This window comes from Melanerpes formicivorus, unplaced genomic scaffold (assembly GCF_026170545.1).
Source record: "Melanerpes formicivorus ecotype bairdi unplaced genomic scaffold, bMelFor1.0.p_v2 SCAF_27, whole genome shotgun sequence".
NCBI lineage: Eukaryota > Metazoa > Chordata > Aves > Piciformes > Picidae > Melanerpes > Melanerpes formicivorus.
The window spans coordinates 1,276,213-1,291,956 of record NW_027142379.1 but is presented as its reverse complement, the minus strand read 5'-3'; the positions used below and the strand labels follow the sequence as shown (position 1 = coordinate 1,291,956).

General features: G+C 44.3%; 1 protein-coding gene across 3 annotated transcripts in view; it reads right to left on the bottom strand.

The window, feature by feature from the left end:
- Window positions 1–15,744, bottom strand: part of ANK2 (ankyrin 2) — a 296,641-nt gene that overhangs the window by 250,312 nt on the left and 30,585 nt on the right. For 2 of the 3 annotated variants that reach the window (XM_068153848.1, XM_068153849.1), the window contains exon 2: window positions 2,297–2,355. The exons of the other annotated variant lie outside the window; for it this stretch is intronic. In XM_068153848.1, the coding sequence (XP_068009949.1) occupies window positions 2,297–2,317 (21 nt within the window). In that variant the 5' untranslated portion in view covers window positions 2,318–2,355. The remainder of the gene's footprint in view (window positions 1–2,296; window positions 2,356–15,744) is intronic. 3 annotated transcript variants of the gene reach the window in all.

The window sequence follows — 15,744 nt, the reverse complement described above, 5'->3', positions numbered from 1 at the left end:
GGCTTGAGACGGTGATGATGCAACCCACAGAACAATGTCTGGTTAACTGAGGTGACCTCTGAAAACTGGATTTTTATTCACATAGAAATCAAAGAATTTTTGTGTTCTTCAGCAGCAGAGTCTCTGCTAGCAAGCACAGCATCACAGCAAAGGATGACAATGCACTGTAGAGGATCATTCAGACAGACAAGACATGACATGTTTCCAAGGGGAAGCTTCTAACCATGTTTCAGTGACCTGATAACACGTCAGATGGAATAAACTAAATTGCCTGAAACAAATCACTCTAATTTCAGCTTTCACATCATTATATCTGTTTCCCCACAACACATCCTAGTGAGACATAAATCTGTATGGTACAAACTTGCATGAATTTTACACTTACCAAATACATGAGCTGTTTAGTAAGCACTGCATCAGGTCTGATATGTTTGTTTGGTATTCAGAACTAGTCCACAAGTCATTAATGCTGATTTTAGGATAGATTTTATCAGGTCCAAATAACTGCTTAAAAAAAGACCCAGTATTGCAAAAGTTTTACCCTGTATTTTCCATGCAGTAGTGTCTCAGCTACACAATGAATCTTAGGCTCATCCCCTGGACTGAAGGGGTGGATGCATTTCAGCCTACTGAAAGGATCAACTCTGAAGAAGGAACCTGGGCTCTTTCAAAGCCTAAAACCAGTTTTAAGCAATGGTGTCTCATCCACACACTCTGGTGCCTCCTTCACAGCTAGTGAACCCACAGTAAGCTTCAGGAGAGGAAAAAAAGTTGATCTGTTTTCTTGATTAGCTGCAACACACTTATATCCCATCTATCAGTATAGTTCATGCTTAAAATGCAAGTCACAGTAGTCAAGTGCAAAGTTGTAGTTGGATACTATGTAGCTGAAATATTCCCCAATTCCCGTTCAGTAAATCAGCCTCAGGTGAGACTTTGTTTCTCCACAACATTTCAATGTCAGTAAAATCCCAGGGGGGAGAAAGGAGCATCAGCAAGGACAGCAGAAAAAGGTGATGGTTACACGAGCCACTAGTGAAAAGTCTCTAAAGGCAAAAGCAGTCAGATTTTTTTCAGCTGGCAAAAATATTCAGAAGCATAACTTTAATTCTAACAGATAATTAGGAAGCACTGCTGTTTTTATAAGATAAAGCTCTTTTTCTTTAGCCAGCCTTTCTGAAGGATCTTCTAAATAACTTTGCACTACCATCTCCAAGAGGTATTATGTGGAATAAGTGGAGGTAACCACTGCTCTCCACCTACACTCCTCTGATGGATCTCACAGCCTGTTGCATTTGACAACAAAAGGTCCACAAAATCATAATGGCTTTTCAGTGATTTAAAGAAACAATTGGTAGGACAACCCTTGCAAAGAGTACTGCAGAGTGTGCTTTGAAGCTTATATGTGGGTGTTGCCAGCAGAAGCTGAGGAATTTTGTTAGCAGCATATTCACAGACGGCACTTCCCAGTGCATGGTGAGCCCTTGCATGCCTCCCAGACCATCTGGCTGGCAAGGAAGGGGCTGTTTAGAAACTAGACAATGGTTTAGCTCTCTCAAAGTTATTTAGTGATAACATCCCTTAGAATCAGACATGACATCTATCAAGTTTATGATCAGCATCTAAACCAGACCTTCTAGTGACCAGCAGCAAAATTAGCAATACTTCTTCTGAGGCAAAATCTCTGTGGAAGAAAAAGCCTTCAAACATGGCACACATATTCCACTCATCATATTATTCCTACTAATTTTATAGCAAATAAGGTCATTTTAGCCAATTACTGCAAAACAGGTTCTTTTCTCTGCAATGAAACAGTGAGCCCCTCCTGCCAGTCCAGATGTCACTTGAAAATGAAGGATTAAACTCCTTATAGACTTCAAGACAACTCCCTGCTCACAGCTACTCTCCACTACTGAATGGTGCTGCAGGTGTAATCTTGAAACAAGCCATAACCTGCTAGTGAAGCACCACCAAGACTTGACAGCATGCTCAGTAGTGTCCTGCAAACCAGAGGGGGACCAGCACTAACACAGGCTGCTGTTTGGTCGACTGGCATGAGTTACACAGATCAAAAGTTTAGAGAACAGTATCCAGTTTCCCACTGGATGCTGATGTCACCTAAGGACAGCATGAACACCAAGCATGAGCTTGATGCTATTTCTTTCTTTCAATCACTCAGCAAACAAAAGAAAGGTTAATCAGCTATTATTATTAATGTTATTTTTAAATGAGGCAAGCATTCATTACATATATACTGGAATCATTTGTGCATCCTCTGCAATCTAAAGAGAAATACCTTTTGCAACATGCTGGCCATTTAAATGTCAATTCTTCATGTCCCCTTCAGTTACTTACCTAAAAGAAAAGGAAAAATACATTAATATTCCACATTCCCAAATCTATCATGAGTGTATGCCTTGCTCTGCACTGCTGCCCAGCAAGTCTTCAGTAGTTATAAAGGAGGTAAAACTATCAGGGTAATGGGGTTTGGTTACATGGCATGTTGAAATGACATGTTTCCACTCTTGCTTCAGCTAAGTGTTCAATAATTGAGTTTAAGAATTTTCTTTTTTATTATTACTATTCCTTTTTTCCCTCCCCAGTAAGTGATTTCCAAATAAAAGCCACTTGATGCCCTCTATAATTTGTTTTTCCCATTCTGTGTATTTACTCTGGAAATTGCAGTTGTGATTGCATATTGCATCCACACCACCACTTTTGACACACCAAGCTCTTCAGGTGTTTTCTTAACCAGTGCCACAAGCTGAAAATTAGAAGCATAGGTGAAACCCATAGCAACCACCTAGGTGTCATACTCCAACAACCACCTGAATTTCTTTAAACCATAACCCCACACTCTCCAGCATTACCCTTGCCCAAGCTTTCTGAAACATTTCAAACAGAAATTTTCCATTTTGTGCTCGCACTGAACAGCATGTACAGGCTCAACATTAATTCTGCCTGTGCTCAACTAACTTTATTTTAGCCTGCATGTGAAATCGCTGCCAAATTCAGACATCTACTGCACCAGCTCTACTGCTTCCACCTCCTGTCAGCCTAATCTGCAATGCCTCTGAATGAATGCTTCTTTTTCCTGGCAGAACTCAAATCATCATCCTCTGTTAAAGCAAAAAAGAATGGGTCCTCCAGTGTTTAGTCTCTTTCACAGAATCACGTAGGGGTTGGAAGGGACCTCCAAAGATCATCCAGTCCAAACCCCCTGCCAGAGTAGGATCACCTAGGGCAGGTCACACCAGAAAGCATCCAGGCAGGTTTTGAGTGTCTCCAGTGCAGGAGACTCCACAACACCTCTGGGCAGCCTGCTCCAGCATTTTGCCACCCTCACAGTGAAAAAGTTTTTCCTTCTGTTCATGTGGCACATCCTCTGCTCCAGCTCGAGCCTGTTGCTAGATACAGGCTTCCCACTGGCCTCTGTTCCACTGACCACAACTCTGACTTCTTTCCTTCAACCCCTTCACATCCACATTGTCCAGACCACACTTCCTCAGTTTAGCTGCTGGGATGCTGTGGGAGATATTATCAGATGCTTTCTTGAGATCAAGATAAACCACATCCACCGCACTCCCATCATCTATGCACCTGGTTATGTCCTCATAAGATGCTACCAGGCTGGTTAAACATGACTTCCCTTTGGTAAAACCATGCTGACTGCTTTCAGAGGCCCCTGGGAGGCAAGATGAGCAAGGAGGGAACTCACCTTCTGCCATGGCCGAGAACTTGCCTTCACTCACCCCCTTCATTTGGGCTTCTGTCTTCCACCTGACCAGGACAGGATAGAGAAGCCCATTGCTCCTGGGTGCCTGGCACCACCACTCTCATCTCCTTCTCAAACTCCCTTTTAGTCCTCAGCCTTTCAACCTCCTCTGTCAACTCAGCCACCAGGCCGAGCCGATCCTTTGGCTGCTCCCAGCCAGCAGAGGGTTGTCTCTGCAGTGTGCCGTTGCAAACACAAGGCCAGAGGCCTGCGCACCTACCCCTGGCTGGGCTGTCACAGTTCTTCTTTTGCCTGGGCTGCAACTATCGCTGCTCCTGCCGATGTGGTACATGACTCACTGGGCCCACTCCTGTTCAGCCATGTTCTGTGGCAGGGACGAGGCCTCTGAAGCCCCTTCTGAGGCTGTGGCCCTGCTCCCCTCGCCCTCCCCTCTCAAGGGAGCAGCCAGCTTGCTGAGGGGGACCTGGAACTGCCAGCTACAAGTGGTGCTTCTCCAGGGCACACACCCATTGCAGAACCCATAACATTGTTGTGCTTTAACTACAGGGGGCACTGACAGAACCACAGAATGGTCTGGGTTGGAAGGAGCCTCCAAAGCTCATCCAGTCCAACCTCTCTGCAGTCAGCAGGGACATCCGCAGCTCGATCAGGCTGCCCAGGGCCTTGTTGAGCCTCATCTCTGGGGATGGGGCCACAACCACCTCCCTGGGCAATCTGTTTGTGTTCTGCCACCCTCCTGGTAAAGGACATGTTCCTAATGTCCAATCTAAATCTGCTCTTCTCTAGCTTGAAGCCATTGCCCCTCATCACATCACTGCAGGCCTTTGCAAGCAGTCTCTCTCTATCCTTCTTGTAGCCCCTTCAGGTACCGGAAGGCCGCTCTTAGGTCTCCCCAGAGCCGTCTCTTCTCCAGGCTGAACACCCCCAGCTCCCTCAGCCTGGCTCTGTAGCAGAGGTGCTCCAGCTCCCTGATCATTTTTGTGGCCCTTAGCTGGATTTAAAATGTACTAGTTTTGTCCTCAAAATGACAGCTCAGTGTGCTATTGCCATCTGACTGGAGCTGTCTGATGAAACGTTCTGCTGTTTAGGCTAGGTTCAGTTTTTCCCTCCAAATGGAAGCATAGTTCAAGCTTAGTGAGAAAACAAACAAATCCTGTTTAGCACAGGCACTGGCATTTCCTGCAGCTGTGTGCAATGATCACCCACATCCCCATTCCACAGGTAATTTTCAGTGAAAATAAAAACTTGAGTGACTTTTGCTGCAGTTAAGAGAGATGAGAGGGCCCCATAGAGAAAGACATTAAACTTCAGATACTAGAGCCAAAGCTTATTTCTGTGGAAAAAATATCTTTGTCCTTTGCCATTTGGCAACTGCTTACATGGATTCAAGTGCCTGGGGCCTACACCACAAGAGCTGAAATCAAGACAAGCTCCCCTTGTTGTGCATTAAGAGTAATCACCGAGAATGCACATACTTCAGCTGTCCTCTGCCCATTCTAGCTACAGATCACAAGCATTCCACTCAAATGAGGTGTACATTTCTCTTTTATCAGTGAAAAATGGTTACACAGGGGAACAATCACCAGACAGACTCCAAACAAGGCAACTCAGATGCAGATAATGAATCCCATACCATTTCTTTCATGCTGTGTCCTTCATTTTGCACCTTTCCAACCCAAGGCTGTAGTGACTTAGGAATCCTTTAGTGCAGACACAGGACACAAGCTGTTAAGGCTTCATTTGGCCTTTACGACAACTTCCCTCAGGGAACACCAAACCAAGGTCAAGCTGAAGGCACAAGTTCCTTGAGGGCAGGTGTTGCTGCTCCCATATTCTTTTACCTCAGCTCTTACCAGGTTTTGCAATTGTCACTGTCTCTAGTTCACAATGATAACTAAAGAGCTTGACTCATCAAAGTAACCCAATTCTGTGCACTTCAGTACATGATTAAACAGGATATAGACAGGGTCTCAACATCTACTCATTCAAGGAAGCTGTTGGCCAAGCATGTGCTCAACTAAGCAATTTGTTGTGTGCATTATCCTGTGGAAGAACTACCTCTCAGGAACACAGCAAGTGCCAAAGCATGCAGCAGATCTCCTCAGATTTGTTTCAAGAACACTTAAAATGTCCTACTTCCCTCTCCCCCTGCCTGCCCACCCCTTCCACCTCTCCTCCCACCAAAAAAAAACCCAAAACAAAACACAAAAAAAGACCCACCAAGATAAAACTCCTGGTAGCATTCTGTACCTAAACCAGCCAAATACAGACTTTATACTTAGATTAGGCTGTAGGCTCAAAGCTGGGGGGGACTATGTTGAAGATCCTGCTCGGAATCAGGTAAAACAAACATCTCATCTTTCCATTGCCCACCTACCATGCAAGAATCCTTCCTGAACACCAAGCTCTGAGTCATCCTGGACAGGTACCTCCATTTCTTCTGTGGAGGTGGTCCACTTTGTATAGTTAAGTATTTATTAGGTTGGGGAAAGAGGATACATAATGCGTGTCATAAAGCAATGAAGAATTCAGAGCAACTGATGAGCCATTAAAAGCTGCATTACTGTTTCCTCAGGCATTTGAAGTGATTCTAGCAGTGATGGTAAAAGATGTTAAAATGACTAATCTGCGAGCTGGGTTCCACCATTTGTATGAAGAGCTGCTGGTGTCTTTTCACACTCCCTCCTCCTCCTTTCTCAACACCATAGCAGCCTATTTCTGACAGCCCTGTCTGTAATGACATGATAGCATACATGGTAATCATGACTTTCTTCCTCATCTCTAATATTAATTTTTAAGAGAAATATGATGTCCACTGTAGAGAAAGAAATAATGACATCAGTAGCAGGTGACATAATACTGTCATTTATCCATGACACTCAGAGCCACACCTTCCTCCCTCCATTTTTCTTTTCTTTTCTTTTAGGAGAATAAAGATGCAATGGTTACTATGAATCAGGGAGGTAATCAGTTTTACAGCTTGAACAGTGAGCTGCCTGTAAAACAGGATTACTACTAATGGATGAAGCTGTCTCTTGTCTGCTAACAATTACAAGTTGATCCTCCAAAAACCCTGAGTGGAATTGTATTAACCAGCAATTACAGACATAAAGAGCTGAGACTGAAATCATGTTTTTCCTACTACTGCAGAGGACTGGAAATGAAAATAGTTTAGCCCAAGTCTGGATAATGCCTTCAGCTCTGTGCAACCCTGACAAATGTCCTTCCTTCACAACTGCACCCACAAAATTAGCTGAGTAAAAAGCTGCCTCACCCTTGAGGTACTGGTTGCAAGAGTCAGCAGTGGCTGCCTTCCAATGTCCCCCCACTAACTTCTTTGCCTCATCCCATGGCCACCAAATAATTGTCTTCTTTGCTTTCCATGCCAGGCTTTCACATCGATGATCTGGATGAAGGGGTAGAGTCAGTCATCAGGAAGTTTGCAGATGACACAAAGTTGGGGGCAGATGTTAGTCAGTTAGAGGGTAGAAAGGCTCTGCAGAGTGACCTCGACCAACTGGACAGATGGGCAGAGTCCAATGGGATGGCATTCAACAAGTCCAAGTGCCGAGTGCTGCACTTTGGCTACGGCAATCCCATGCAGAGCTACAGGCTGGGGTCGGAGTGGCTGGAGAGCTCCCAAACAGAGAGGGACCTGGGGGTGCTGATCGACAGCCACCTGAATATGAACCAACAGTGTGCCCAGGTGGCCAGGAGGGCCAATAGCCTCCTGGCCTGCATTAGGATAGTGTTGCCAGCAGGAGCAGGGAGGTCATAGTGCCCCTGTACTCTGCTCTGGTTAGGCCGCACCTTGAGTACTGTGTCCAGTTCTGGGCCCCTCAGTTTAAGAAAGACATCAAAACACTTGAGCGTGTCCTGAGAACAGCAACAAGGCTGGGGAGAGGCCTTGAACACAAGCCCTATGAGGAGAGGCTGAGGGAGCTGGGATTGTTTAGCCTGGAGAAGAGGAGGCTCAGGGGTGACCTCATTGCCCTCTACAACTACCTGAAAGGTGGTTGTAGCCAGGAAGGGGTTGGCCTCTTCTCCCAGGCAACCAGCACCAGAACAAGGGGACACAGTCTCAAGCTGCGCTAGGGGAGGTTCAGACTCGAGGTGAGGAGAAGTTCTTCACCGAGCGAGTCATTCGTCACTGGAACGGGTTGCCCAGGGAGGTGGTTGAGTCATTGACCCTGGAGGCGTTCAAGGGGAGACTGGACGTGGCACTTGGTGCCATGGTCTAGTCATGGGGTCTGTGTTGATAGGTTGGACTTGATGATCCTCGAGGTCCTTTCCAACCTAAGTGATACTGTGATCTGCTTAGAGTTCCTCATGCAAGAAGCAAATACTGTGGTTTGGTTTGTTCTCATTTTTTAATTAAACCCCTCCTCCATTGCTCCAACCTAGAAACTTTTCTCCTGCACATATTATTATTCTATATTTTCTCCTGCATATATTATGTTTACAGATCTTATTTTGAACTACTGTTTTAAGAAAGTTGGTGTTATTTTCCCCCCTCTCTTTTCTGCAATGATTTACCTGTCTTCCCTTACTTTTATGTCTTGATACCTTTATTTTTTTTTATCCTGATGGCTACATCTCACTGAGGAAGGAGCCTGGGAAAAGCTATATTGAAGTAGAGTTTCAAAAGAAAATGTACCTATTTAAAAAATAACTTTCCCCATTCTACTGCTTAGGCACTTTCAGACCTGCATCCTCCTCTTCAAGAGCTCTACAGCCAGCTCTCTTTTTCCTGCAGCAAATGGTTTCAGCACAGAGGCAGGGCATGGAGTCACAGGGGTCATGGAAAGGGAGAACAAACGCTGCCTTTGTGCGGGTTCCTTGGAGGGCAGCGAGAGCTCTGCTCAGGGATACAATACTGTCAGGGGCAGTGTCAGCTGCACAATGTGCCCAATATTCAAAGCACCGATGGCATGAACTCCTTCACTTTGGCACAGGACTTCGAAGTCCAAACCTCTCCTCGATATATTCAGTCCAAAGAAAAAGAAAGAAAACAAAACCAAAAACCTCAGAAAGAAAGGCTTGTGTCTAACTGGAGCCTTAACACGACTGAGCCCAATTCTACAGGCTCTTTGAAGCCATTAGTGCTAGTTGTTTGAATAGCAACTGCATCAAAATAGCAATGTCCTAACCCTAAGCATCCCCAAAGATGTTTTAATAGGTTTAGAACAGCTTAAATCCACCCTGTACTTAGGCTGTATACCTTAGAGAATGGCTATGTTTTGTATTAATGGTCTTGCAAATTCCAGTTAAATCTTGAGGGTGAGGTGGCCACCCAATATCCTTTTACATACATACACACAGAGCTATAGTGCAGTATTTTCTGTGTGGTTTCATTTACTGTGATTACATCAATCTTCTTAAAAGCACTAAAGTGCCAAGAGTCTAATATCTGTATGTAAGGTACCTACTGAAGTTAATCGAGGCATTAGTAGCAAAGTTATCTATTTAATCCTTTAGGGAAAGGGAAATAGAATATTTCTGCTCCACCAACAGACATCTTTCATGACATCTTTCTTTCCAGAGCACCTCTCCCAAATTCTCTTGCCAAACCGTCTTTTTGCAACTGATAGATGAGAAATCCATTTGGAATTTCTGCTCCTCACGTAGACCTTCATTCCAGTTTTTCTTAATGAGATCTATACCCTGAGCAAAAGAGATTTCATCAAGCAAAACCCAGGAACCATTTATTAAGTGCCACACTGATATCGACCATTATGAGATGTCTGTTTTAATGTTGCTTTTATTTTGATGCAAGTAAATGCAGTGTTAATAATTGCATGAAGCAGTTCAACCCCAGCTTAACCTTTCATTAGTGAAGGGACAGTCCCTGCTGACTTTGTCTATGCTAGCTGACAACTCTGTACTTGCTACCAGGTACTTCTGAAACATCTCACCCCCAGAGCTCTCTTGTCACAAATATTGACAACACATTCTAAACCTTCAGGACAAATGATCATAAAACATATTGACAAAGAAGCATGCTCTACAGAAACTACAACAAGCACCATCAGAAGAACACTGGCCAAAATAAAACCCCAACAAATGGCTTTGCAGATATCTGCACGCAAGGAAATCGGGGGGCAAACACCTGTAAGCTTCTGTTTGAAGAGTACTGAAGATGCTAAGTTCATAAGATCTGATTAGAGAGGCAAGTCAAGAGCTGTACTTCAGTTTGAAGCAGAGACCCAAAACCGTAAATGCCTCCAATGTCTTCTGTCCTTTCTGGGTCTCCACATAACACACTACTCAGGTTTGAAAGCTGACTACACCAAGCTGGCAGCTAATCCTCAGACCATTCATCTTTTTCCTTTGAAACACTAAAGTTCCATGCCTGCCATTTTCTCTCCAACAATGACACTCCAGAGAGATCAATCTCATTCATCACTTCATCAAAGCTAACAACTATTGGAACACCAAGCCAAATGAGGATCTTTGCAAAGCTACCCAGCCATGGTAGATGGAGAAGCACCAATGCGCAGTAGTGAGAAGCTGCGTCTGCCTCCCTCTCCTAAGTGCTGACTTTCATCCCTGAGGGAGAAGCAGCAGCTGGCAGAAGGCCAGCTTCAGCACCTAAGCAATCTCACACAGAGAGGATTCTCTGGAAGTGACTCTGAGCTTCAGCAAGAGCAAGTCCAACAGTGTTTTCTCCTTGCCTGCACTATGTAGTGGAGGATTTGGCCTGCAGTATTGAACAAGGGAGAAAAGAGAGATAAAGAACAGAGGGAGAAATCAATTAATCTGACATTCCTCATGTCTGAGTAGGACCAGAGACTACAGACACTCATAAATGGCCAGTAATTAGATAACTGTCCACCATAAATGCACACCCTTGCTTCCACTGAGAGATTAATGCTAAGAGCATTTGAAAAACATCTTCTGGGCAGGAATGACTGCTAATTCCCCCCCAAATTACTGATCAATTAGCTCAGGGCATTAATGTGTTCTGACACATTTTCTGCAACACCTCACTAGCTTTCTTACTATGTGACCCAAGAAGATTTTCCTACAGGAAAAGGCTGTCTCAGGACAGGTGTCCTCTGCTGACCATGCTCACGATACCACAAGGGACTCCTGAGCCACAGGGTGACAGCATGGCATACTGTGACATTCACTGAGTGCCAAGCAGCTTCAGACTCCAGTACATGGTTTAGGAAACTAAGCTGAAGGACACACAGCCAGGGTCCCTGCTTGCAAGATGAATTTATCTCAGCAGCCATTTCTCTTTGGCTCCCTTCCTATTTTTCATGCTTTAGCTAACAGTCTCTTATTTAATTAAAATGAAGATGCTGATATAATGTTTTTTAAAGGAAGCAGAATATAAATGTAGCTTTGGAAGAAATATGATCTTCCTTACCAAGTCTTGCAGGTTACTGCCTGCTCTATCATGAGAGATTACTGGGGAGCAAGGCAGGATGACACCTCATGAAGCAAAGAGCAGAAATGACTATTTTATTTCAGTTGTATGATTCCCCCAAAGCTGGTAATTCTAATGAGTCCTGAAGAAACTGAATGGAGGATCACAAAGTTCTCTGGCTGAGGAGGAAGGAATGCCAATTATTACAATATGCCCTTTCTATATAAAGGCCCAGATAGGACTTCTGGTGCTCTTGAGCTGACAGGCACAGGTATTTCACTCCTCTTGTGAGCTACTAAGCCATTAGCATGTTATAAAAATACAGCCAGGAGGATGGCTCCAAACAACACAGCTTGAGGATTAAGCCATTTATGACCTTCAGGTCAACATTTCCTTACTCACTACGAAAAGCCTTGTGAAGAGACGTTTCCTTGCAGTCTAGGGAGGTGCAAATGGCAAGTGCCATAGGGCAGGAACAGCCATTATAGTTGTTATTTTTAAGCATCATCACTTTTCATTCATTATTATGTAAGTTAGCAAAAACAAGGGATCCCCCAAAGGACACAAATAACTCTGATCTCCTTTAATAATGAAGAAAAAAAAATAAACCAGGGGTTAGAAATGTGGATTAAAACTTGCAGCACCTCTTTCATTTTGTACCCCTCCTCCAGCATAAAAAGGATGAAATGTTTTCCTGAGAGGTGAGAAGAATAGGGGCAAAAGGGAAGGAATGAATGAGCAAGCAGCAAGACACCTCCTTCTTGTGCCCCAAAAAAAGTTTCAGAAAGCACTCAAAACCATCTCTTAGGACAGAAGGGGAATGCTCTGCTTGAGCAAAGGCTGTGTGCAAAGGCTCCTACATCCGGCCTTCTAGAAAGAGGATTCCTCAGTCCCCATCAGCCAGCCTGCCCAGACGCTGATGTTTAAGGTGCAGCTGCTGCACTCTGCCTGCCACCCTGGCTCCTGCAGCAGGAACCAGCCCTGCCAGCTTCATTAGGTTAGCTCAGGCTTTCAGCAGTGCTTATTGCATTAGCCTGCACAGCAGCCAGCCTGCGGAATGGAGAGAGGGGACAGGTCTGCCTGTAAATGGCAAGGCAGACGTGCCCACAGTCTGACTGTGCAAAGTGGTTGGCACAGCAATTTACTCGGATCTTCTCTGGGCCTCTATCTGGAGGCCAAAACTCAAGTATGGTGCTGCTGCCCCCCACCTTCCAGACAGGAAATCTCAGCATCTGGAATCTGCTGGACAACACACACTCGAGTATTTTCTCTTGGACTTGGTTTTAAAACAGAAACTTCTATTGGAAGCTGATCTGATCTGTTTGGACTTTGCTTGTATTTATTCTTCACAGAATAGCCCCAAAAGGACATCTCAGCATGCACTGCACTGTGCATGGGACTTTCTACAGGAAGGAAAAGATACCCAAGTAAATTTCATCTGGGTTTGGATTAAGCATATGTTTGGCAAAGTTTTGAGGCTGGCCACTGATATTCCAGATTAAGGAGTTCAAAACAAGCTCTAATTCAAAAGCTTATTCTTATGTAAGTCAAGTAAGAAAAACAAAAGTCTAGCATTTGGTCCTTTTTCAAATCTACTCAGAGAAAATAAGGAATAGGGTGGAGAATATACAGGGAAATGTAACTCAAATACCTCAATTTGTCCAGCAGCCTAAAGAAACAAACTTCCTGTACATCTTTCCTCAGTGGGACAGGAATAAGAACACGGAGAACCTGGAAGGATCTGGTCCAGAGTTCTGGAAGTATTCCCAGAGACTTTGGATTTCACAATGGTACCAGTAAGTACTGCAGCACAGCTTCAGAAGCATGTGATAACACATGGATAAGAACTGGTCACACTGGAGAAATAAGTATTTTTGCATTAGCCAGAAAAATATCTGCTTAGGTAATCTGTTCTCTTAAAAACACATCTGCACGAGAAACTCGATGACCAGGGTCACACCAAACACCCAGGTATCACTTCCAACCCCCTTTCACTCTTGTATCTTAATTTGTGAAGCAGAGCCAACACTCTGCAGCCAAACAGCCTTCTCCAGAGCTCCTCAAAAACAACTTTTCCTCCTTTTAAACGTTTCTTCCCCCCAGAAAATTATGTCAAAAGCTCTATTTGTAAGCAAACCAAATTAAGATTTCAAAACCTCCTATCTGGAAAATTATACAGTATCAAGTAATTTTTGCAATTTCCAGGCTTTCTTGAGAGCAACAGACAGCCTTTTGCCACATCACCAATCGCTGGCAGATGTTCTCCCCTCTGTTGTTAAACACGTCTTGATAAAAATACACTCAAGTCTTAATAGAACTGGATGTACCCTAAGTGGGTTTTCCATTTGATCTGCCGTGCGCCTCACAGGCCTTTTTTGTCTGCTTGTTCTAACACAATGCATGTTTGGTACCACAACAGTGACAGCTGACAACTGTTTTTCCTGTTTGCAAAAGCTTTACCATTCAACTCGAACCAAAAGCATTTGTCATGTTGCATGGCAGTGAAGTAGATTTAATCAGATGAGGCCACTCGCGTTGTCAGTGCCAGGCTGAAAGAATTTGGTAGAACAAAAGCTGGATTTATCTCTCTGGGAGTCTGGGGAGGGAGCAGCAGAGTATCTTTGTGAATGCACAAGGGGGAAATTTCAAGAGGAGAAGAAATTGAACACAAGAGAATATTTTCATTACAGTCAAGCCAGGAAATAACTGCTCTGAAGTGACCAGTGGGATGCTCCAGCCAGCTGACAGCACTCTCACAATTCTGACAGCAGAAAGTGAACCTCAGTGGCCCTCTTCCAGAAGATACCTTTTGTGCTCCACTGCTGCATAGTTTTCTTTCCAGAATGATAAGCATCACCTGATATCTGCTCATGTTCAGCAATAAAGTTGCAAACCCAAAAAATGGATCAGAATGGATGGGAGTTTGCAAAGGGCAGAAACAATCCTCCAAAATATCCCATTGGGGCTTCACATTTCTTAGAAGTCACAACAAAATCTGTTGTACCTCTGCTAGCTAACACATCAGAGACCACAGAAGATACAACCACTCAAAGAAATGAAGTCTTCATCACTTTGCATGGCCACCAAGATAATAGTTCTTACTCTTTGTAGCCTTTTGGAGGCTAGAGACATTCCAGAAGATTTACAGGTTAACTGAAGATCAGCAGAGAAATAATGAACTCCCTCTATGCACAAGCCTAGTTGGAGGCTTGCAGCATTTCACAGCTCAAAAGAGAGTGTAAAAAAAAAACCACAACTCCAATTTAGGAGCTTGCTGATAGACATCAGCCTACTACAGCCTCAGCATGAAGTCCTACCTTGTGAAGAGGATGCTGGTGCAAGAGGAAGGAGCCCCACAACCAAGAGGATTTAGGAAGTCAAAGTGTGGTTTGAACCTGCTACACCTTGGAAATGGAATGGAAAGAGAAACACAACTTCTCTTAAAATTATACCATGAGAAACAGCCTGAAACAAATGCACCCAGAGAGGCTGTGGAGTCTCCTTCTCTGGAGTATCCTGCACTGGAGACACTCAAAACCTGCCTGGATGCGTTCCTGTGTGACCTGCCCTCGGTGATCCTGTTCTGGCAGGGGAGTTGGACTGGATGATCTCTAGAGGTCCATTCCAACCCCTAACATTCTGTGATTCTGCCTTCTCATGTAAAGATTCAGAGGTTTAAAGAGAGAAGGGTACACCAAACATTCTAAAGTAGCAAGACAGTGAACACTGACAAGATTCCCATAATGCATTTATACTTATTTTAAAGTGACAGTTTGAATCTCTCTGAGGTTTAATTAACTGGTGGCCAAGGGTCAGAGAAAGAGGATTTTGTCTGAGTGTGCTGGTATAGCTGGTTCTCTGGCACAACACAGCCCAGTTTTTGGCATTACTGTATCGAAAGCTGCCTGAAGTATATTTAATGAATTGGAGTTCAGCCCTGCATGAAGTGTTTCAACATTCACTCCAACTGTGCTGCAGGAATTTCCCATTTGCTTTTTTCCACTAATTAGAGAGCCACAGGAACAAAAGCATGGCCTCCCAAAAGGTGCAGCATGGCCTCAAGTTCTGCCAAGACAGGGAGAGCCATGGGATATTTTGATCCACTCCAAAGACAACCCTTACATCCAAGAATCGGGTTGGAAGGAGGACACTCTATGGTCCTGCTCTGGCAGAGGGGTTGGAGTCGATGATCTCCAGCAGTCCCTTCCAACCCTTGACATCCTGTGAAAGTTAGGTAAGATTTACAAGCTTCCTCTAACTTGATGACTTACAGGCACCAATATTCACCTAGACTTACTCTAGTCCTTAATCCAGGAGATGCAACAGCTACAGCAGCTGAGGAATATGCACTTTGTTAGAGACTTTTATAACCCAATGGGCTCGGCAGCTTCTATTGGCTTATTCTTGATTTCAAATTGAAGAAGCTGAGGTTCAGAAGAAAGGTCAGAACCACTTCAGAAAGGCCTCACCATCTCATCTATCCTGAACAGCCAGAAAGGCACCCAAAATCTGCTGGTTTTAAATGAACTTAGCAAATGTGGACTTCAGATGCCTGCGTTCCCGTGCGACGCCGTAGCCACGGTGTGTTTTATTTGCATCCAAGGCAAGCACTTGCTGTGCTTCTGGTTGTACA